Below are 20,507 nucleotides of genomic sequence, written 5' to 3' on the forward strand. Positions count from 1 at the left end.
ACGTGCATGGGTGACCTCTTTGTATCGCCTTCCGGAAGATATCAGAGGGCAGTGATGTTTTCGTGGGCTTCACGATTCAGTATCAAGGCACCACATTGAGCTTGACCGTGTGCATCCTGGTCGCCGCTGGAACAAGAAGGGGCTGCGGACTTCACGCTTGGTACATGCTAAGACATGCCGTGTTATCCGGTCCTGTCTCCTGTTCCGTGTGCCCTTGGTGAGCTGTATAACTTGGAAGGCAGACTCGCGGTGTGGTCTCTGCCGGGGATGAACCTAATCGGCCAGCCCAAGTTGTTCGAAGATGGCCTACACGTGCTCTGGAGGCCAAAGTGCTTCGCTCAAGTACGGAGGACGAGTGCCCGCATTTCGGTACCCAGATCGCCAATGGCCGGACAAAGTACTGCAAAGAGCACCGGCCTTGTTCTCTACCGACCTTCGCGATGGAAACCAGTCCATGCCAAATCCAATGGTACGCGAGCTCCCGGATGTAACAGCATTCGCAGCTGCTAACCACCAATCAACCAGACATTTGAGCAGAAGCTCCGCCTTTACAAGCTTCTGGTTTCAATTGGATTCAAGGAGATAGAAGTGGCGTACCCTTGTGCCAACCAAGGAGAGTTCGACTTTGTGCGGCATCTGGTCGAAACTCCGGGCCTTATCCCAGACGATGTGCTCATTCAGGTCATCACGCCCTGCCGGGAAGAAGCAATCCATAGAGCAGTCCAGAGCGTCCGCGGTGCGAAGCAGGCCGTTCTCTTCACCTATCTCTCCAGCAGCGACAACTACCGAGACACGGTTCTGAGGATCTCCGAGGACGAGTGGGTCGAGCGGGCACGTCAGGGAACTGCATACGCCCGCTCCATCACCAAAGACTCGACCGACCCTGCCGTCCGGCAAACCCGCTGGACGTTCAACTTCGGCTTCGAAGACTTCGCCAACGCACGGCTCTCGGCCATCATCCGCTGCACCGAAGCGGTCAAAGCCGTGTGGGGCCCCACGGCCGAGCAAAAGATGATCATCGGCATAGCCTCGAGCGTCGAGGCATCGACGCCAAACGTGTTCGCCGACCAAGTCGAGTACCTGTCGCGCAACATATCCGGCCGTGACACAGTGCGGCTGACGGTGCACACGCACAACGACCGCGGCGGCGCCGTGTCCTCTGCGGAGCTGGCCAGCCTCGCCGGCGCCGACCGCATCGAAGGGTGCCTCTTCGGCAACGGCGAGCGCGCCGGCAACATGGACCTCGTCACGTTCGCGCTCAACCTCCTCACCCAAGGCATCGACCCGGGCGTCGACTTTTCCCGCCTCGACGAGATCCGCCGCGTGTGCGAGGACGTCACGAAGCTCCCGGTCCACCCTCGGACGCCGTACTCGGGCTCGTACTATCTGAAGGCGTTTAGCGGCGCCCATCAGGACGCCATCGCCAAAGGCCTGCAGCGCCGCACAATGGCCATCAAGGCAGACGAGCAGAGTGCAGTCTGGCCGACTTGGCGGGTGCCGTACCTGCCCATCGATCCGGCTGATATCGGGCGCTCCTTGGACGATGTCGTGGGCATCAACAGCCAGAGCGGGAAGGGGGGCGTGGCGTGGATCATCGGTTCTGGCCTTGGCCTTGATCTTCCCCCGGAGCTTGCGAGGCGTTTTGCGAGGACGATCAAGGAGCGCTCTAGCCGGGGCGGCCGCGGCATGGCTCCTGAAGAAGTGTGCATGGCGTTCCTCGAGGCGTACCGAGTCGGCGATGCGGCCGAAAAGCCGGTGGATGATGTTGCCATCGAACTGGCCTTGAGTCGCGGCTCGTCCATTGCTTCTGCACTCGGCCGGGAAGTGGGGCTGATGGGAATCAAATCCAACACTACTTTCCAGCAGCTTCCCGGTGATGCGGGGACTTGTGTTGCTTACTCCAGGTTGACCGCTGGCGCCGATGGGGGAGAAATGTGGGGTGTTGGATTCGGCGCCAGCCAGCACGTGGCTGAAGTGCGTGCCATTGTCTCTGCTCTTCGCGTAAGTGAAAACCTCTTCGTGCCGTTTAACAGATACTGACTCTGAGGCTTCAGACCGCGGGATATGTGAACGTCCCATCGTGAGTGCTGAAGTCGCGTGTCCTTCGGCGAGGCCCTGTCGCTGAGGGCTCAACCGTGAAGGGATGATGGCTTGATGAGATCAAGTTTGCTGGCTTTCGTATGATTTCATAGTTCACTATCATTTACGTTTTCAATGATTGTGTGCACATGTATGTATTTCTTTCTCAAATTAGTGATGTTTCTTCGTGCATGCATTTGACACGACTCGACATCACAATGTTCAGTTGCATGTATCCAGTGCTGAATCGCGTTTCGTACACCAGCAAAGCACAGAAACAGCCAGACTTTGATTGGTACTAATATGAGATACTGCACATCAAAGCAGATGGACAGTGACTACCAATTCTTTGCCAATGCAGTAACCACAGCATTTCCAACCTCAGAAGTCGATGCAGTGCCTCCGACATCTGGAGTGCAGATGGAAGCATCCAGCGTTTCCCTAACAGCGTCCTCGATGGCTTTTGCGACAGTGGCCATGTTCAAAGACCATCTGAACATCATGGCAACTGACAGGATCATTCCAACAGGATTGACTATTTGCTTGCCCGAAATGTCAGGGGCAGAGCCTTTTCACGGTCCATCAGCATGGCGGAATCATTATTTCCTCAACGACAGACTCACCATGAATCGGCTCATACAGCCCGCGGACCGACGAACCGTCCACCCCGTCGGGAATAGCACACAAGCTCGCGCTAGGCAGCAACCCGATGCTCCCCGGAATAGCGCTAGCCTCATCACTGATGATATCGCCAAACATGTTGCTGGTCAGCACGACGCCATTCAGCCTCGTCGGGTCGCACGCCATGACCATGGCCGCGCTATCGATCAGCAGGTGCCGCAGCTCGACTTGCGGAAACTCGTCGGCCATGACCTCGGTCACGACGCGGCGCCACAGCCGGCCGCAGGCGGCCAGCACGTTCGCCTTGTCCAGGCTCGTCACCGGCAGCGGCGGGTCGTGGGCCATGGCCAGCGCGCCGGCAAGCCGCGCGACCCGCGCAATCTCGCCGTGCGTGTAGGCGTCCGTGTCGGAGGCGGCGGCGAGCGTGCCGCCCGAGGGCTCCTGCCGCGCGCCGAAGTAGATGCCGCCGGTCAGCTCGCGCACGATGGTCATGTCGGTGCCGGCGCAGACGGCGGGCTTGAAGGCGGACCGGGAGATGAGGGACGGGGCGGCGAAGTTGACCGGGCGTAGGTTGCCGAAGGCGTCGAGCGCTTTGCGGAGGTCGCCCAGGCCCCATTCGACTGGGACGGGGACTTGAGCCCATTTCTGGGGCGAGGGATGGTCAGGGGCGCAGTGGCGGCGGCGGTTGGGATGGCGGAGCTACGTACTGGGCCCCCGACGGCGCCGAGGAGGACGGCAGATGCTGACCTGGCGTCGGAGATGGCTTCGTCTGTGATGTTCACGCCGTGGGCGTCCCAAGCAGCCTGGATGCATGTCTGTCAGGGCGGCTTTCCGAGCACAGGCGAACACTGAGTAACTCACGCCGCCAATCAGGTGGTGTTTGAGTTCGAGTGTCACTTCGGGGTGTTGACGCTGAACCTCTGCCAAAACCTGCCAGACACACGTTCCAGTCAATCGACTCGGAGAAAAGATAGATTGCCGTGACCAGGCAGACTCACCTTCAAACCTTCTGCCATGACCTGTTCCCGATAGGTTAGTTTGGGCAACGATGCTGCGAGAACGGAGCACGTACCTCAGGCCCAGAATAGTCTCCTCCGAAGACGACAATAGTGTGCTTCTCGGCCATTGTGAATTTCGGATCTCGGAAGCGAGGTGGGCTCAAGGAGGCGTCGGGTGTGGTTGATGGCCACGGTGTGAAGTGGCCGAGCATCGATATCGGTACGTCGGGCTTATGTATTTTTTTCGGAAAGATTACAGGAACCCGGTTCGGCCCCGTAAAGCTGTTGGAACAAGGGCATCGTTGGCTTCGGCCCTGCAACAGAGTCCGAACATGGATCCTGATTCCCGGGTACCCGGATACGACAGCCGGCTGAAGGTTGAGCATCTAGCCAGCGGCTAAACCAACACCAGCATCACCATGTTCCGAGCCATTGCCGGCTCGGGCCATCTGCATGGTCACGGCAGGTCAAGTACGCTGGAAGTCTGCAGCAACCCACTGCCCACTCACGGTCATTGGCTATCACACAGCACCATGGGATCCCACAACTTTCCTCTCCCGCCATCGAGTGCCGTCGGTAAGAAGCGCAACGCAGCACCATCACAGCCATTCCTAACGCGCCCGCAGACTGGACAGACCTCGCCTTCGACCCGATCGAAGGTTTGCCCTCCCCCTCCTCCTCCCACCTGCCCACCCACTAACCCCGCCCTCCAGTCAACGGCCACATCCAAAGCACCTACTCGGCCGCAACCTCCCAATGGACCACCCCGACCTTCGTCCGCGACCCGCACCTCCGCATCCACGGCCTCTCCCCCGCCCTCAACTACGGCGTCCAGGCCTTCGAGGGCCTCAAGGCCTTCCGCACGCCCGCCGGCGCCGTCCAGCTCTTCCGGCCGGGCGCCCACGCCGCGCGCTTCGCCGCCGCTCTTCCTGCGCGCGGTGCGCCTCGCCGTCGCGCTCAACAGCGCCTTCGTCCCGCCGCGGGGCAACGGCGCCGCGCTGTATGTGCGCCCGCTGGCGTTCGCGGCCGGCGCGGCCGTCGACATGGCGCCGCCGAGCAGCGCCGTCTTCTGCGTCTTCGTGCTGCCGGTCGCGCCGCTGCCGGCGGGCAAGGCGGGGAGCGGGCTGCGCGCGCTGGTGGTCGAGAAGATGGATCGCGCGGCGCCGAGGGGTACGGGCGGCGCCAAGGTCGGGGGCAACTACGGGGCGGCGGTGGCGGTGATGCGGGATGCGAAGGCGGAAGGGTTCGGGCTTACGCTGTTCTTGGACAGCGCCACGAGGACTGTTGTCGATGAGTTCTCGGCGAGTGGGTTTGTGGGGGTGCGGAGAGAGGGTGGCGGCGGGGTGACGCTGGTGGTGCCGACGGGTGCGGCGATTTTGAAGAGCATCACCGTGGATAGCGTGTGCCGGATTGCCGAGTCGTTTGGGTGGCAGGTGGAGAGGCGGGCGGTAAGTGCGTGTGGTGCGGCAGGACCATGTTGCTGACATGACGACAGGTGCTCTATTCGGAGCTGGCTGGCCTTTCCGAGGCCTTTGCCGTTGGAACAGCATTTATTATAACGCCTGTTCGTTTAATTACTCGAAAGTCAGTCTTAGAGACTATTAAGTTTACTGCAGACTACCAGTTACTAGAATCGGCGTATTCTCGTCTCCTTAGCGTTTTGCGGGGTATACAGGAAGGCACGATTGACGATTTATAGGGCTGGACTGAGTAGATACAATGCCCTGCTCCCGATAAGTATACAGTGGAGTAGTAGTTGCATATTTTTCCAAGTGGCTATTCGTAGAATGAGAGGAACATTAACGCTTAATTCCCACTACATTGAAGCATTAATAATCCCTGGGCTATTAAGGCGTTGGCAGGAGCCATTCCGCACAGCTAATAAGAGATTCAAGTCCTAGTTTTAGAAGATAAGTCCTCCTAGACTAATAGCACTAGTTGACTTTATTTGGAATCTATAGACTGATATTAGATTACGAACGCTTTAGAAATGCGTTCCTAGGCAGTTTGCTTGGACACCGTAGACGTGCCGGAAATATATTTCGATGTAGTTGTAGAGCTTAACCAGCCCTCTATATAGATTTGAGCTATTAATAGTAGTACGTTCCGGGTGTCTTCGTATTTTGCCTGTATTGGCTTTCTTCCTACGCCGACGTCTTCCACCGACGTCGCTCTATTACGTCGTTCTAGGGTTGTATTCCGACTCTACCTAATACTAGCGTATATACCCTTTTCGAGCTTTATTAATGCTCCGTAAGTCTCGATTGGATCCGCTATCGTATTTCCTCTAAGCGGCTTGGCGTGGATAACGGGCGGAGGGCCTTGAACGTCGGAGCGTTGACGCTAATCGGACCAAACCCGAATACGGGCATCTATGTATCGGAACGCCGGAACCCCTAACGGCCGCCGTGCGCCGCCCGTTCCCGCCCGCGTTCTTGGAGCGCGCGCTGCGCCGGCAACAGCGGGGGACCGGTAAGCGTATCGGGCGGCTAGTGCACGGTAATGTGGGGCTGGACGGGGTAGAGCGACGTCTGGGGACTCTCTTGCTACGGGAGAGAGCGATGCTATATTGGAGCCGGAAGATAAGCATACTAACGCATCCCTGTTTATAATTGCGGTATTCAGTACTCGGGTAGCGTGTTATGCTCCGGCCAACTTCCGGGACCCCGAGGCGTTTGTCTCGGAAAGATGGTTGGGGAGTAGTGTTTATAAGGATGATAAGAGGGAGGTTGTAAAACCGTTCTCCTACGGACCACGTAATTGTATCGGTAAGACTTTAGCGTATTACAATGTCCGAGTCATCGTGGTCCGGCTGCTTGGAACTATAATATGGTACCTGCGGCGAGTCTGAGTGACTGGATGGATTAGGGCTGCTACTGCTACCATCTTTGGGGAAAGAAACCACTTATGGTCGAGGCAACCTTGAAGCGGATATAGCATATTGGGAGAAAAGGAGTTTGTATATGTTCTAGTTACTATACGATAGATGAGATACATGAGTATATAGTCGAAAAACGCCAGACCAATAAGCGTCTTCACTCCTCTATCCGTTTAATCTCCAGTGCCATCCGTAAAAGTACCGGCGCCGCGAGGATGCCAGGGATATCTAAATCGAAGCCGTTACGGCGTAGCCGCTGGAATAGCTTGATGGCCTTTAGCGAGTCCCCCCTAACACCGAAGAACGAGTCTTTAGTACAGATTATAGACGCAGAGACACTAAGTAGCTTGGCCCAGACAGCCTATAGATACTTTTCCATGTCCGAGCTCGGTTCTTGTCGGGTTGGTCGATGTAAGGACAGGTGTACCAGCTGCTCGGCCGAGAGTCGAGCACCCATCTACCGCAGGGATTTCCTCTGAATCTTTTCTAATACAGTTAGTGGTAGACGACGGAGAGGATAGAAGAAGTGAGGGACCATGTAAGAGGGCAATGCGTCTGCCATCTTCTATTCCACGTCCCTAAGCAGTGTGGCCAAGCGCTTCCTGTTGCACAGCTTCGGAACCTGAACGCCATCGTCCTCACCCTCATACCCATCCCCGAGACTAACAAATGCCACCAACGCCGCCTTGTCCATGCTCGCGCCTTTCGGCACAACCACCTCCACGCACAGGTCCAGCGGTGTCTCTACAATCCTCTTGAGCTGAAACTCAATCTCGCCCAGCTCGACCCTCTGCCCCCTCAACTTGACATAGCCGTCCCTCCTCCCCACAAACTCTATCGTCCCACCCGGACCATACCTCACCAGATCACCCGTCCTATAAAGCCGCACCCTCCCATCCGGATGCTTCTTGAACCCACCCCTCCACGCAAACCCCGCCGGAAACGCCTCCTTAGTCTTCTCCACCTCCCCCAAATACCCCTCTGCCACCACCTTCCCCTCCACCACCAACTCCCCCACCGCTCCCACCGGCACCAGCCCCCCCTCCTCCCCCACAATCCATGCCCAGCACCCCTTCAGCATCCCCAACCCCACCCCCTCCCCGCCTCCCCGCCCCAACGGCCCCCCGATCGCCGTGATGCAGCTCTGCTCGGCCGACCCATACACACCAAACAGCTCCACGGCACCGCCCCAGCGCGCCACCACCTCGCGCGCCACCACCTCGCCCCCCGTCACCAGCACCCGCAGCTCCGGCACGTCGGCGGGCGCGACGACGCGCCGCGCCGCGCTCGGCACCATGAACGCCCAGTCGACGCGGGCGGCGCGCGCGTAGGCGGCGACGTCGGTGGCGCGCGCCGCGTCGGACGGCACGCACGTGGTGGCCCCCGCGGCGAGGGCGAGCACCGTCTCGACGATGGCGGCGCCGAAGGCGTAGCTGGCGGACTGGAGCACGCGGGTGGAGGGGCCGAGGCGCGTGGTGCGCGCGAGGGAGAGCCCGGTGGCGGCGAGGGCGGCGTGCGGGAGGATGGCGCCTTTGGGGCGGCCGGTGCTGCCCGAGGTGAAGAGGATGGAGGCGGGGGAGGAGGGGGCGGGGGGTGGGATGGGGGTCTGGGGGCAAGGGAGGTGGGCGAGGAGGGAGGCGGTGAGGGCGACGGTGGTGGGGACGGCGGGGCCGAGGGTTGTGGCGTGGAGGGCGGAGGTGAGGGCGAGGCGGGCGGAGACGGTGGTGGCGATTTGCCGGTTGCGCGAGGGGGGGTGGGCGGGGTCGAGCATGGCGAAGGCGGCGCCGGCTTTGAGGATGGCGAGGAGCGCGACTTGGGTCCATTTGGACTTCTCAAAGAGCGTGGGGACGACGGCGCCTGGGCGGATGCCGAGGGCGACGAGGTGGTGGGCGAGCTTCGTGGCGTGGGCGTCCAGCTCGGCGAACGTGAAGTCGCCGTCGTGGGCGCACACGGCGGGCGCGTCTGGGCGGGTCTGGACGTGGTGGTCGATCAGCGTGTGGATGCAAGTGTCTGGTGGCCCGCCACCCGAGTTCCAGCGGGCAATGTCGTCCCGGTCCTGGGGGCTCAAGAAGTCAACGTCGCCCGCCCGCATGCCGGGGTCCGTAAGCTGGTGCAGAATGTGGGCCAGCTGGTTCAAGATTCTCTGCGTCTGTTCTCGATGCACGACATGCGGATCATACATTCCCGACATGTGGACTTCATCGCCGACAACCGCGCAGTGAAGGAGCAAGGCGCAGTTGCTTGGAATTATCGGACGGGATGGAGCTCCATTGGCTTGTCCAGCGCTCTGGATGAGCAGAAGACTGTTGGAAAATGGATCCGTCAACCGACACGTACAGAAATCCACCAATTCTTGCGACGCTGTCAAGTCGCAAGTGAATTTCTCAGCCTGTTGGGAGAGCTCTCTCACGGCAGCCTCCTTGCGTATCTTGAACCGAAGCGGCACGATCAGAGGATCCTCGATGGGACGGCCTGGAAGGTCCGTTCCGGTTGCAATCACAACGTCCTGTGATTCGGTGTACTGGCCGAGAAGCAGTGCCCATGCGGTTTGGATGAGGCTGACAGTGTCCGTAGGGCTGGTGTTCAGTGAGGCACGGTATGTCACCTCCTCACTGCGTTGCACACTTTTGACCGTGGTAGGAATCTGTGGGAAGACCGTCTCTTCACACCCCAAGAGGTATTTCTGCCAGAATTCCTTAGGCGCCATGTCCTGGCCGGCCTCGAGAAAGGGACGTTTGGCTGGTGCATTGTTGAAGGAGTGCCGCTTCGGCCCATTGCCGCTTGCAGAAATTTCCGTTTCGCTGTACAGAGCTGCGGCCTGCATCGTGAGATGGGATGAATAAGACGGCAATGATGGTCTGTGGTTGTTTGTAGATTCTGTGGCTGGTCTGCTCGGTTGCCTTTTTGAAGCATGTCGGTTTTGGTGCGGAAAGACTTGACCTTTCACTTGCCTTCTTTTGGATTGGTGTTTCAGATTCCGGCGTCTCCGGAAGGCCAAGATACCTGCTGCGTTCCGGGAGGAAGCCGGACACGTCGTCGGGCACCAGACTGTGAACGGACCCTTTCGCTGCACAACCCTCATCGGTTCCTGCCAGAAAATGGCTCTCTTGCACAACGACACCAATTCTACAAATACCACGGTGGCTCGGCCAATTGCAGTATGGACAGCTGTGTCATTAAACTTTCTAAAATTAGCTCTGCTTACCTCATACCACGAAACCCCCCCGCATCGTCTCCTCAACCACGACCGAAGGACTGCCCCAACTCAACTGCATTGCCAGGATGTTGAATTACAGGAAATGGGCCGAGACCCCCGTCTCCATTGTGAAGTCCGTTAGGGCATCGCGCGCCGAGTACAGACGGCTGGGTAAAAGCGGCCTCGTCGTATCCAATCCGATCATGGGGGGCATGCACATCGGCAGCTCCAAGTGGTATGAGTGGGTAATGGACGAGGAACAGGGCATTGCACTTCTCAAGTCGGCCTACGACAGAGGCATCAACACGGCAGGTTCAACTTCGCCTACACGGTCACGTGGCTGACTTTTCCAACAGTGGGACACGGCAAACATCTACTCCAATGGAGAGTCGGAACGAATCATGGGCAAGACGCTGAAGGTTCACAATATCCCGCGCAGCAAGATTATCATCATGACAAAGTGCTTCCGTCCAGTCACCGACCCCGAGATCGACGACGTCGGGTCCTGTACCGCCTTTAGCTTGGATCTTGCGCGACAAAGCAAAGACTATGTCAATCACTGCGGTGAGCATTGTCTTGATATGTTTCTACCTCGGGTACTGATCTCCCGCAAAGGGCTTTCCCGAACAGCAATTTTCCAACAGGTGGAAGCGTCGCTGAAGCGCCTCGACACAGGCTACATCGACGTGCTGCAAATCCACCGTTTTGACCCGAACACGCCACCAGAGGAAACCATGAAGGCTCTCCACGACCTTGTCCAGGCGAACGTGGTGCGGTACCTGGGGGCAAGCTCCATGTGGGCGCACGAGCTCGCCATTCTTCAGCACACGGCAGAGAAGCACGGCTGGACCAAGCTCGTTTCGATGCAGAACCACTACAACCTCCTGTATCGCGAGGAAGAGCGCGAGATGATCAAGTACTGCAACTACGCAGGCATCGGGCTCATCCCAGTAGGTTTGCACAGCTCCGATCCAGCTGCCGCCGTCATGCTCACGCTCATTCAAGTGGAGCCCGCTGGCATCGGGCAGACTTGCCAGGCCTCCAGGCCAGCAGCCAAACACCTTCCGCGCCGTAAATGGGCAGATTTACAGGGACCACAATCCTGAAGTGTCCAAGGAAATCGTCAGTAGAGTCCACCACCTCGCCACTTCTCGCGGGTTACCAATGAGCCATGTGGCCTTGGCGTGGTTGGACGCTCGAGGTCTCGCGCTCTCGGTTGATGAAGAGAAGTATCTGGAAGAATCTTACCGACCGCAGCCCATTCAAGGCCATTCTTAGGTCTTCCCGGCTCGCAAATGTCCTGGAAGCTTGTGTTACAAAGAGTCTCCATGGGGTCTCCATCGTTCCATGTCGTAAACAAAGACATCGAGTTAGGTCATGAAAAATTGAGTTGATCGTCGGATATTGCTTGCAGACTGCCCCCCAACATTGACTCCGCCTCATTCAATTGGCTTCCGTGCCAGGGAGTTCTCTGACACTAATCATTGTCTTACCATACCGAGTTGCTCGTGGAGGTCCACGGCTTTGATCCGAGTACACGTCCCGGGCTTGACTATCGGGAGGTAACTCCGCCGGATTTGCTGGCTTGTGTCGAAGTTCGCTTAAGCTTCTAGCAGCCGACGGGTTACGACAAGGACCAAGTGTAAATCCCGAGAACCTGGCTCGGAAATCGAAAGCTTGACCTGCAAGGGTTCGCTCCGAGTGCACGCAATCCGAAGAACCTGGCTCGGAAATCGAAAGCTTGGCCCGCAAGGATTCGATCCGAGTGCACGCCCCAGGCTTGATCAATCCGGAGAACCTGGTTCGGAAATCTAAAGGTTGACTTGCAAGGATTTGATCCGAGCGCACGCCTCAGGCTTGACTATTAGGAGAAGGATACCGATGACCATGGTGCTCTCGACCATAGTGTCTGTCTCTGTGCCTACGGCCGAAGCGTCCATACTTGGTAGTAGCCCGGCGAAAACGATAGGCGTTTTGCTCCACACGTCTTCCTGTGCATCATCCGGGCATTCCGGGTCTCTAGCTTTCAAACACACGAGGTATCCCACCTCTCTGCTTTATATGCTTGGTGTGGACGAACTTCATAAGCTCTCCATGTTATTATCGGGCACACTCCCTCCGAAAATTATTGTTTGTCGCTGCGAACATGTCTCTACGTCGACTGTTGTCTTCCACGCGCAAGACGTACCCCAAGGCCAATGCGGGTACTATCAGACGCATTCATGCAATCCCTTCTCAGCGGTCGATGGCTACGCATGGCGATCAGAAATGCGAGTGGCTTGTAATTCTGCCAGACCAGGAGGGTGCATCTCAACGTAGGGTAGAGCTGAGGCCGTAAGTATACGAACAATCTCCGGTAGTATAAATGTCTAATGTCTGAACGTACGCAGTCAACATCTCTCCAATTTGTCAAAGTACCCGACAGACTTTTGGCTCTTCGGCGGACCGTTCCTCCAAGAGCCACCGAAGAAAAACGAGCCAATGAAGATGCTCGGCTCCGTCTTAGTGGCGCTGGGATCTTCCAAGGAAGAGGTGCTCAAGGAGCTGAAGAAGGATATCTACACCGAGAATCGAATTTGGGACTGGGATAAGGTTCAAATCTTCCCGTTTAAGAGTACTTTGAGGAAAGCTTTATAGCGGTAATGGAATGTAACGGGAGGTGTTACGGTTCCAGAGAAAGAAAGTTGGAAGGTTGAATCGAGGACCATCTACCTGTAGACCAGTCATGTAACGTCACGTGACTCATGGGGCGGATCGTGATCTAAACTACTTCCACTAAGCTTTAGAGTCGCTGAGTCGGTCGGTCAAACCGTAAGGGTTTACCTTACAGAGATAAGAGGGGGCATGTTGGCAAAGTATGGAAAGCCAAGACCACGAAGGCGTAGGTATGACGTAGGTATCATCCCAACTGCGGACCATCCGTATAAGTCGGGCAGTAGTCCCCGCACTTACGAGCACTAGCTGATCTAATAATAAGTGCGGCTACGTACAGCCCAATAAAAGCCTTACGCTAGCCCTGGACGAAGTAACGCTGCCACGACTGGCCACGGCACTTGCAAAATACGACACCACACCTCCGACCGTGACGTCTGCCGATATTCTCCGCACCAGACGCCACTCGTACAGATTTTACCATCTGGAGCGTACATAAAGACTCACCTGACGCCCACTGTGGTATCCATCATCCAGCACATCACAATCCCATCAACCAGCCCTCAACCCACTCCCTCGACCTCCAAAATCACAAACATGAAGTTCTTCACCGCCGCCGCCGCCGCTCTCCTTAGCGCCACCGCCCTGGCCGCACCCACTGCTGCCACCGACAAGGAGACGACGACGTACCAGATCAAGGACTTCACCACCCGCAAATACGACGGCAAGACCATCAGCACCTTGTCGTTCCGGATCCTCGCGACCAACGGCGGCACGCTCGACTTCGAGTGCGTGCCGTACGACCCCGTGACCAAGGGTGCGACCGAGAACTTCGAGAGCGGCAAGGTCTACTTCTGCGGCGAGAACAGCTTCTTCAGCTTCAGCTACACCGACGGCAACGACATAGACGAGACCAATGAGCTCTTCCTGTGGCAGGATATTGCCGAGAAGTGAGTCTTTGCAGTCCCTATCGTTGACGCCTTTTCACTGACCGCTCTTGTAGCAACACCATTGGTGGCAGCGCGTTCCTTGACGAGCCCATCTGCCGCGCCGGGGGCTCTTCAGCCGACGACCTTGTCTGCCAGGTTCCCGAGCAGGTCTACTTCGCCGTCACCCTCGAGAAGCTCGGTGCTTGAAGCGGTGGCGATGAGCAATCCCACCCTCCAGCTTTTACGAATTTTTCTTGTCATGTTTCCGTAGACGAATAATACACGAATCTTTTTGATTTAACTCCAGCCTTTGATGTGGTAATACGCCTCCATGGGCGGTGCTTGTGCTGAAAGCCATGTCATAACGAGCTGCCATTTACTCGTCCACAAGCCAAGACGTAGAGCGTCAGCGCATCTCGCTACTTCCGCCCGGCTTGCGAAGCGGCTCGGTACCAGTCCCAGTTGGACCGCATCCGAGCATCTTGGTCGGGAGTGAATTCTTCGTAGCATGAACTGGTGCAAACTTTAGACAAATGCGGTCAGACCGGAGAATCGGCAACTCACTCGTCAGAGTAGTCCATGTAGTTGTGAATGGGGTCTAGTCCGGGCATGTCAGGGCACGAATCCCGACCAACGGGACAGCCTTCGCTTCGGCTGTCCTGAGATGGAGTGTCATCGATTCCGTCTCCGCCATTGCAGCCGCCTTGGAAGGTATGATAAAGACCTGTGAGAGATTCATTCATCAGCTACTCATCCGACGCTGCTGTGACCCAAGACTCACCAAACCAGTGTCCGACCTGCCAAAGTCCGGTCAGTTATCATTAAGCCAGGAGTGAAGGATTGAATCGTCTTCGCCTTACCTCGTGGGTTGCAGTTTTGCCTTCATTGTACGGCACCTTGGAACCTCCGGGTACCGTCTGGGCGTCGAGGACGCAGCCATCGTTGAAGAAGTCTACAGTGCCATTGTCAACGGTTCCTGGGAAGGTGCAGTAGCTATCAAGGATTGAGCAGTTGATTCGAAAGATGGTTCAGCCACTTACCCCGATGAGTTCCCCGGAAGCGTCTGTTGAGCCATTAGTCTCGTGCTCTGCATCTCCGACGCTGGAAACTCACCCTCGTGAAGTACAAGTTGAGAGTGGCGTATCCACCCTTGCGAAGATTCGTTTTCATGTCGAGCACATCGGTGTTGTCTGACCATGTGCTGTTGATGGTCCTCGTGGTGCCCAAGAGATTGAAGCCAATGTCATGGGGAGCGAAGTTGGAATTAAGGACACCCAGCTGGTTTTCAACCATCTCATCCTTCAACAGACTTAGAACCGCGGAATTCAAGACGGGCAGTGATGACCTACGGTTATATTTCCATCTTCCACGGCATCAGAAGCGGCAACAATGTGGAACCATGCATCGACTGTGATGGGAGACTGAGAGCGCAGCAGTCCAGCATTTTTTATTGAGTTTTCTTGCATTTTCATCTCCGCTGCATGCTCCAACAGCTCTTTTGGGGGATCTGGCGCCGTGCATCGCGGTTGAGCAATCACTGCGGTCGCCAGGACGGCCATCACACCGATCTGAAAGGTGTTTTTCGTAAGCATAATCATGGGAGTGAGGGAAAGACAATCTCGAACGCCAGAAAGCAGCATTGGACACTTGTCTTATATAGGTGATGGGATACGGAGGTTGGCAGCATGATCGAGTGCTTGGCTGTGGACCGGCTGTTCTTACTGCCTGCCTCATTCGCACAAGATGCCTCGTATTGCACGGCAACCCGAGTCTCCCAGCCCAAACAGACAACATGTCCGATCGCTTCCATGCAGAACGCCAAGAGATCGTTGAAAGGCTTCCACAACAGGCACATGCGCTACCAGCTTCCTTTTGCTCTACGGTCGCGTCGATTCACGGGAACGTCGACCACAGTCACCCCAGATTCATACCGACAGTAGGCGGTAGTGTCGATGCTACGATAGGGCCTGAGGGAGTCTCTTGGCGCAAGGATGTTGGTGATAACAGTTGATGCCGACGCATAGGTTAAGTGCGTGTGCTTGACAGTGCAGAGCGATAGGAACAGACATGTCGATAGCGAAGGGGCCGCATCGCACCTCATTTTGCGACTGATTAATTAGGATATATGTTTCTACATACCAAATCACTCATGCCACAGGGCTCAAGAGGTAGGAGCATGAGCGCCGGCCTTTGATAGGCTCTGGGATCAAGGCAAGAACCCCCTCTCCTCCAACCAGCCCTTGACAATCTCATTGAACCGCTCCGCATCCTGCTGATGCAACCAATGGCCCTCCTTCATAACCTCAACCTTATCCCCCCGCGCCAAATGCAGCCCAATCTTCCCCTCCACGTCGACCTTCCAATCATCCGACACTACCGCCAGCCTGGGAACCCCATCCTCCCGCTCCGCCCCCAACCCCTTCCTCAAATACCCGTGCGCATTCTCCCACAGCCCGGCGCTGTCCTCACGCCCATACAGCTCCTCCGCCACCGTCGCCACCACGTCGGGCCTCAACCCCCACATCCGCAGCTGGTGCCAGGTCTTCAGCCACTCGGGGGTGCGTTCGTTGTACAAGCCCCCCGTCTGCATCATCTGCGCGACGGTTTCGGCCGCGCGATCCGCATCCTTCTCTCTCATAGCCGCGAGCAAGCCCACCACTGCACTCGCGTCGAGGTAGTAGGCCGCATCCACGAGGATCAGGCCGCAGACACGCGACGGCCCGTGCTCGACCGCCACGATGGCTGCGACGAGGGCGCCGAGGGAGTGGCCGGTGACGATGACGGGGGTGGTGATGTCGAGGTGGGTCAGCAGGGCGGCGGCGTCGGCGGCGAGAGCCGAGGGCGAGTAGAGGGTGCTGTTGGTATTGGCCGGGGCGGAGGTGGGGTCGGAGCGGCCGTGGCCGCGGAAGTCGAGCGTGAGGACGCGAAAGCCGAGGGCTAAGAGGGAGGGGAGCTGGAAGGACCAATCGAGGCTATCGCAGGTCCAGCCGTGGAGGAGCAGGATCGTGGGAGGGGCGACGGCGGCCGAGGCGTTCTTGTTGCTGGGGCTGGGGTTGGAGAGGGTGTAGAAGAGGGAGGTGCCATTGTGGGTGAAGTGGCTTCCGCTCATGGTGTTCTTTCTTTCATTCACTTTCTCCTTTCGAATGCGATCTGGTGCAAGCTTGAGTTGGAGGACCGTGGGGATGAGATTAGATGAAGGGTGTGCGTGCTATCCTGTGGCGGTGAGAATATTTAAACTTTTCGTGAATCAGTAGAGCAGATTTGTAACCCATCATTCCGGTTAGCGCTGCTACCCTGCTTGGAAGGGAAGCACTGCAGGTATACATCCTGCGTGGATGACTGCGTCTCTTATTGGCCATGACATCCATGTCGCCAGTAGGATTGGCATCATGGTCCGCCGGACTTTGTCCGTATCACCAAAAATAGAATATGGGAGACTGAGCAGATTATTAAGTGCCCTTTTGATGGCCAGAGCCTTGCTCAACACCGTGACATCGCTTTGTCGAAAAGAGCCCAGCGACTTGGCGAGATGGAAAAGAGGACAGCGTCGATGCAGCGGGCGCTTCACCGGCCAAGCCATTCTCATTGACCATCCGATGAGCGGGCTTAAGTGAGCCTCTTGCTTTATCAATTCACTGCGCAACACTGAGATCCGACTATCTCCCTTCCGCTTTTCGCTGGGTATGCGGGGCTTTCTGGCGCTTATAAATCAACCTCAGCTCTGCGGCTGCAGCGATTTCCGGCCCCCACCCAGACGTGGCCCCGGTTCCCGCCTGTCGGGTCTGGCTGTGACATACCCCGCACTTCGACCGCACCTCAAACCATCACCGCCCCCAACAAGAACCACCACACTCAAGGCAACATCACACAGGAGAAGGCTCACTCCATCTAAGAATCCAACGCACTTTCTTTCAACTCATATTAAAGCGCACGACTCTCGGACTCCTCGCACCATCGGCATGATGAGAACACGTAGTATACTTCTTGCATTGTTGACAGCTGTGGCTTGTGGCGTGGCTGCGAAAGGTGATTCCCACCGAGTAGCTTTATCGTCTCTGACGCTAACAGACCAACACGACTGCAGAAGTGCTTCGTGGCACTGATGTTGATTCCAACAGTGATGACCGTGTCCTGACCCCCCAAGACAATCGGAACGGCTGGGTTAATCCTGAAGACTTTATACCTATGCCACAGTGCATCGCTCAGCAGGATCCATCCCTCTGGTTGAGTGCCATGACCGACTGTACCCGCAAACGATGCACCCGTCATTTCGGACTCATCTGCACCCACCACCAGTGGCTGACTCAGGCCAGCTGTCTCAGCACTGGTTTTTCTCCCGACATTGTCAAAACTTATCTTCCGTACTGCAGCAGATCAGTTCTCGCCAAAGCACAGTTGTATCAGTGGATCCACACCATGACCGGTCGAACCTGGCTCGTGGATGTCGGCGATGCGAATGAGCTGCAAGACCTCTCCCCGGCCTCCCTGTCTGAGGGATATGCGGCAGTCGACGTGGCACTCCACGCACCAAAATGCTTAACAGGCTCCGTGTCGGCTCCATCGATGGAACCGTTCCAACACGTAATGGCCTCCTGTGGTTTCACAAGCACCACCCAGCATACCGGAAGGGCCGACCGACCTTGGGAATATCGTGAAGGCCTGAAGTCCATGGTCGCCCTGGATTTTGAAACCGCCGGCTACGATCTCACCCGGGGCAGCATCGAATATGGCGATTATTTCGACAAAGATTGCTTCTGCCATGCTTTCTCGGTAGACACCGAGAAGGAACCCTGTGGGGCACCAGGGCACCTGGAATGGACGCAGGAGCAGCTATGGATACATGTCACCTGTGGCCCGACGTCCCCACCCAGCAATTGGACGAATTCGCTCAAAGTCACGGGATTCAGGTATATCCCTATCGAAGACTGGCATTGGCCACCACGTGTCATGGATCTACCAAGCCAGGTGGCTGGGCTCGTTCATCATTGCGCAACCGATGCTTGTGGGCTCGACTCTAGTGGCTATTGCAAAGTGAAGCGCACGGTGGACAGGACTTGCACCTGCCGTAGCATTGACTTCGCAACCTGCGGAAGTGCATGCCACACTTTCGAGACCCGAATAGCCTATGTAAAGTGGCTCCACAACCTTTGCGGCCAAGTCCAAGACTGGCATGGTCTCCCAGATGATTGGCGCCAGTTGGCCGCTCCCACCACCTTGGACATGATTCCATGGAAATGGAGTATCAGATCGTCCAATGATCGAGGAAAACGTACCTCAGACCAATGGACTCTCCGAAGCTTTGTCTTCGTCAATGTAGCTACGCTTTTGGCCGCATTATACTATCGAGAAGCAGGAATCCATCCATCTAGCGCGCGCTTTCCACGGCTTCGGCGGCTTCCATACCATTCGTCTTGGCTCTCTACGGGGATATCGATCGCCGCTCTCCACCTGCTGGCGAACTGGGTCAACGCCGTTCTGATTCAGAGAACCCCTGGTTATGAAGATACTCCCGTTACCCAATTAGTGTTTTTCTGGTGCTCAATGCCTCGGCCCGCTTGGCTGATATTCTTGCTCATTGGACTACAACCCTTCCACGCCATCAATTTCTTTGCAGCCAAGTCTTCTCTGTTTGCGGAAATTATTCTCCAGGCTTTATCAGCATATTACATGTTGATCACCGTCAACTATGGCCGCCAACACAACTTCTATCTCGGGGGTCTAGAAGGCGCGAAAGGAAGTCAATCGGCAGGATTCATGTATGCTGGAGCACTATTATGGCTTGTTGTTACTGCTGTGGCGCTGGCTTTGTCAATTCTGGCTACTTGTCGGATGACTAGTGACGATGGAGATTGCGTATGGCTCGGAAAGGGTTTGGAAAATTATTGGATGCACAAGAGTAATAGGAGGGAAGGAGATCGCGCGACCATGTATGGCACTCTCCACGTTCAAGGTCAGCATATCTTGGATTTTCCAAAAAGACTGGCCGAACTATATGCGCTCTTGGCCATGAGCGCGCTCCTTCTCTGGCTTGCACAGTGGGTCTTTTGGAGCGGTTTTCTTGGTTTCGGTTCAGAACAGTACGTATTCAAGCATAGGATCTGGTCATGCAGCTAATGGGACTTAGGTTCTGCCCCCCTAGTCTGACGCTTCTAACGGCTATCTGGACCGTCTTCTCAGTGGTGAGCACAGTTGTTAGTTTGGGGTGACTGGGAGATCGTGTCGCCCTGAAAGGCGGCGTAGACATCATAGTGCCGGTATTCAATCTCTGGGGAACAACATGGAGGGTACGCGGTGTGGCGAGGTTATAAAGCAAGTCGGTCATCTTAGCCAACAGAATGTCAGCGACTTGACGGAGCTTCTACCACTTCTAAGAGCGACCTGACTAGAAATTCACACTGCCTGGTCTGGCACTGAAGTAAGATTTGACGACATAATACGTGAAGAAGGCTTATCACGAAGTAGACTGATGAACCCAATCGCGACAATATTGCTGGCCTTGCACTCTCACAAGTATTCCACGATCAACTCGAACTATGGATATAACATGGAAATCATATTTGTGCTGCGGGTTACACCAGATCACCACAGCGTAGCAGCACGACAGGAAAGTTACGACTAAAAAGCGTTGTAAAACTAGTGGTGGATCTACTGAACGAACCGCATAGTAAATCAATGTCAAATAAAGTCTACGGCGAACCTGCATCGAGACTCTCAGCTATACTGAATTTCTAAACTGAGGCACTGATTCATTCAATCCAACCGTTTCCTCGAGCATGTTTCACCAATAGTTCGACTAGCAACGCCGAGGAATACCACAGCTGGTGAACAATTGTCATTACGCATCCTAGAAAGAGGACATTAGGGGTTTGATATGGATCTTCGAGTGTAAGAACATACAAAGGTACTGCTGAAGGGACTGTTCCTGGACAGCGCCTTCGAAAAACTGCTTCTTCGTGTCGATGAGCTATTCATTGTGACGGAAGCCGGGGTTGTCATTGGCGCATGCGTCGATTGACTCGAGGAAGAGGGAGAGGCCGACCTCCAGTCACCGCTAGAATCTAGAGCAGTGAATTTTGTGTGTCTCTGCTCAAACAATGCAGTAGCTTGAAGAGACCCGTCTGCATTGCGAGCCCGTGAAGGGGTGGAAGTGGCGT

General features: G+C 56.3%; 10 protein-coding genes across 10 annotated transcripts; 6 read left to right on the plus strand and 4 right to left on the minus strand.

Moving 5' to 3' along the window:
- Positions 1 to 301: 301 nt before the first annotated feature.
- Positions 302 to 2,084, plus strand: BKCO1_9000179 (2-isopropylmalate synthase; the record flags this gene model as incomplete). The annotated part of the gene is made up of 3 exons (XM_020279824.1): positions 302 to 469; positions 526 to 2,001; positions 2,055 to 2,084. The coding sequence occupies 3 exons, from the start codon at positions 302 to 304 to the stop codon at positions 2,082 to 2,084; spliced, it is 1,674 nt and encodes a 557-aa protein (XP_020133176.1).
- A 333-nt stretch (positions 2,085 to 2,417) lies between these two features.
- Positions 2,418 to 3,826, minus strand: BKCO1_9000180 (3-isopropylmalate dehydrogenase; the record flags this gene model as incomplete). The annotated part of the gene is made up of 6 exons (XM_020279826.1): positions 2,418 to 2,647; positions 2,703 to 3,345; positions 3,408 to 3,503; positions 3,562 to 3,630; positions 3,699 to 3,719; positions 3,773 to 3,826. 6 exons carry the CDS (start codon positions 3,824 to 3,826, stop codon positions 2,418 to 2,420), a joined length of 1,113 nt encoding a protein of 370 aa, XP_020133095.1.
- A 405-nt stretch (positions 3,827 to 4,231) lies between these two features.
- BKCO1_9000181 (branched-chain amino acid aminotransferase) lies at positions 4,232 to 5,354 on the plus strand (the record flags this gene model as incomplete). The annotated part of the gene is made up of 3 exons (XM_020279827.1): positions 4,232 to 5,146; positions 5,194 to 5,282; positions 5,330 to 5,354. 3 exons carry the CDS (start codon positions 4,232 to 4,234, stop codon positions 5,352 to 5,354), a joined length of 1,029 nt encoding a protein of 342 aa, XP_020133094.1.
- Positions 5,355 to 7,141: 1,787 nt separating this feature from the next.
- On the minus strand, positions 7,142 to 9,400 carry BKCO1_9000182 (nonribosomal peptide; the record flags this gene model as incomplete). Its single annotated transcript, XM_020279828.1, has 1 exon — positions 7,142 to 9,400. One exon carries the CDS (start codon positions 9,398 to 9,400, stop codon positions 7,142 to 7,144), a length of 2,259 nt encoding a protein of 752 aa, XP_020133113.1.
- A 458-nt stretch (positions 9,401 to 9,858) lies between these two features.
- On the plus strand, positions 9,859 to 11,050 carry BKCO1_9000183 (aldo-keto reductase; the record flags this gene model as incomplete). The annotated part of the gene is made up of 4 exons (XM_020279829.1): positions 9,859 to 10,017; positions 10,129 to 10,336; positions 10,388 to 10,722; positions 10,778 to 11,050. 4 exons carry the CDS (start codon positions 9,859 to 9,861, stop codon positions 11,048 to 11,050), a joined length of 975 nt encoding a protein of 324 aa, XP_020133092.1.
- Positions 11,051 to 11,918: 868 nt separating this feature from the next.
- BKCO1_9000184 (ycii-related domain protein) lies at positions 11,919 to 12,409 on the plus strand (the record flags this gene model as incomplete). Its single annotated transcript, XM_020279830.1, has 2 exons — positions 11,919 to 12,106; positions 12,163 to 12,409. 2 exons carry the CDS (start codon positions 11,919 to 11,921, stop codon positions 12,407 to 12,409), a joined length of 435 nt encoding a protein of 144 aa, XP_020133091.1.
- Positions 12,410 to 13,021: 612 nt separating this feature from the next.
- On the plus strand, positions 13,022 to 13,560 carry BKCO1_9000185 (major allergen alt; the record flags this gene model as incomplete). Its single annotated transcript, XM_020279831.1, has 2 exons — positions 13,022 to 13,374; positions 13,428 to 13,560. 2 exons carry the CDS (start codon positions 13,022 to 13,024, stop codon positions 13,558 to 13,560), a joined length of 486 nt encoding a protein of 161 aa, XP_020133090.1.
- A 212-nt stretch (positions 13,561 to 13,772) lies between these two features.
- On the minus strand, positions 13,773 to 14,945 carry BKCO1_9000186 (metalloprotease; the record flags this gene model as incomplete). Its single annotated transcript, XM_020279832.1, has 7 exons — positions 13,773 to 13,866; positions 13,918 to 14,077; positions 14,135 to 14,150; positions 14,214 to 14,346; positions 14,394 to 14,416; positions 14,467 to 14,652; positions 14,703 to 14,945. 7 exons carry the CDS (start codon positions 14,943 to 14,945, stop codon positions 13,773 to 13,775), a joined length of 855 nt encoding a protein of 284 aa, XP_020133089.1.
- Positions 14,946 to 15,559: 614 nt separating this feature from the next.
- Positions 15,560 to 16,462, minus strand: BKCO1_9000187 (alpha beta hydrolase; the record flags this gene model as incomplete). Its single annotated transcript, XM_020279833.1, has 1 exon — positions 15,560 to 16,462. One exon carries the CDS (start codon positions 16,460 to 16,462, stop codon positions 15,560 to 15,562), a length of 903 nt encoding a protein of 300 aa, XP_020133088.1.
- Positions 16,463 to 17,769: 1,307 nt separating this feature from the next.
- Positions 17,770 to 19,467, plus strand: BKCO1_9000188 (protein bli-3; the record flags this gene model as incomplete). Its single annotated transcript, XM_020279834.1, has 1 exon — positions 17,770 to 19,467. The coding sequence occupies one exon, from the start codon at positions 17,770 to 17,772 to the stop codon at positions 19,465 to 19,467; it is 1,698 nt and encodes a 565-aa protein (XP_020133087.1).
- Between the last annotated feature and the right edge of the window lie 1,040 nt (positions 19,468 to 20,507).

This window comes from Diplodia corticola, assembly GCF_001883845.1.
Source record: "Diplodia corticola strain CBS 112549 chromosome Unknown scaffold9, whole genome shotgun sequence".
Taxonomy (NCBI): Eukaryota; Fungi; Ascomycota; class Dothideomycetes; order Botryosphaeriales; family Botryosphaeriaceae; genus Diplodia; species Diplodia corticola.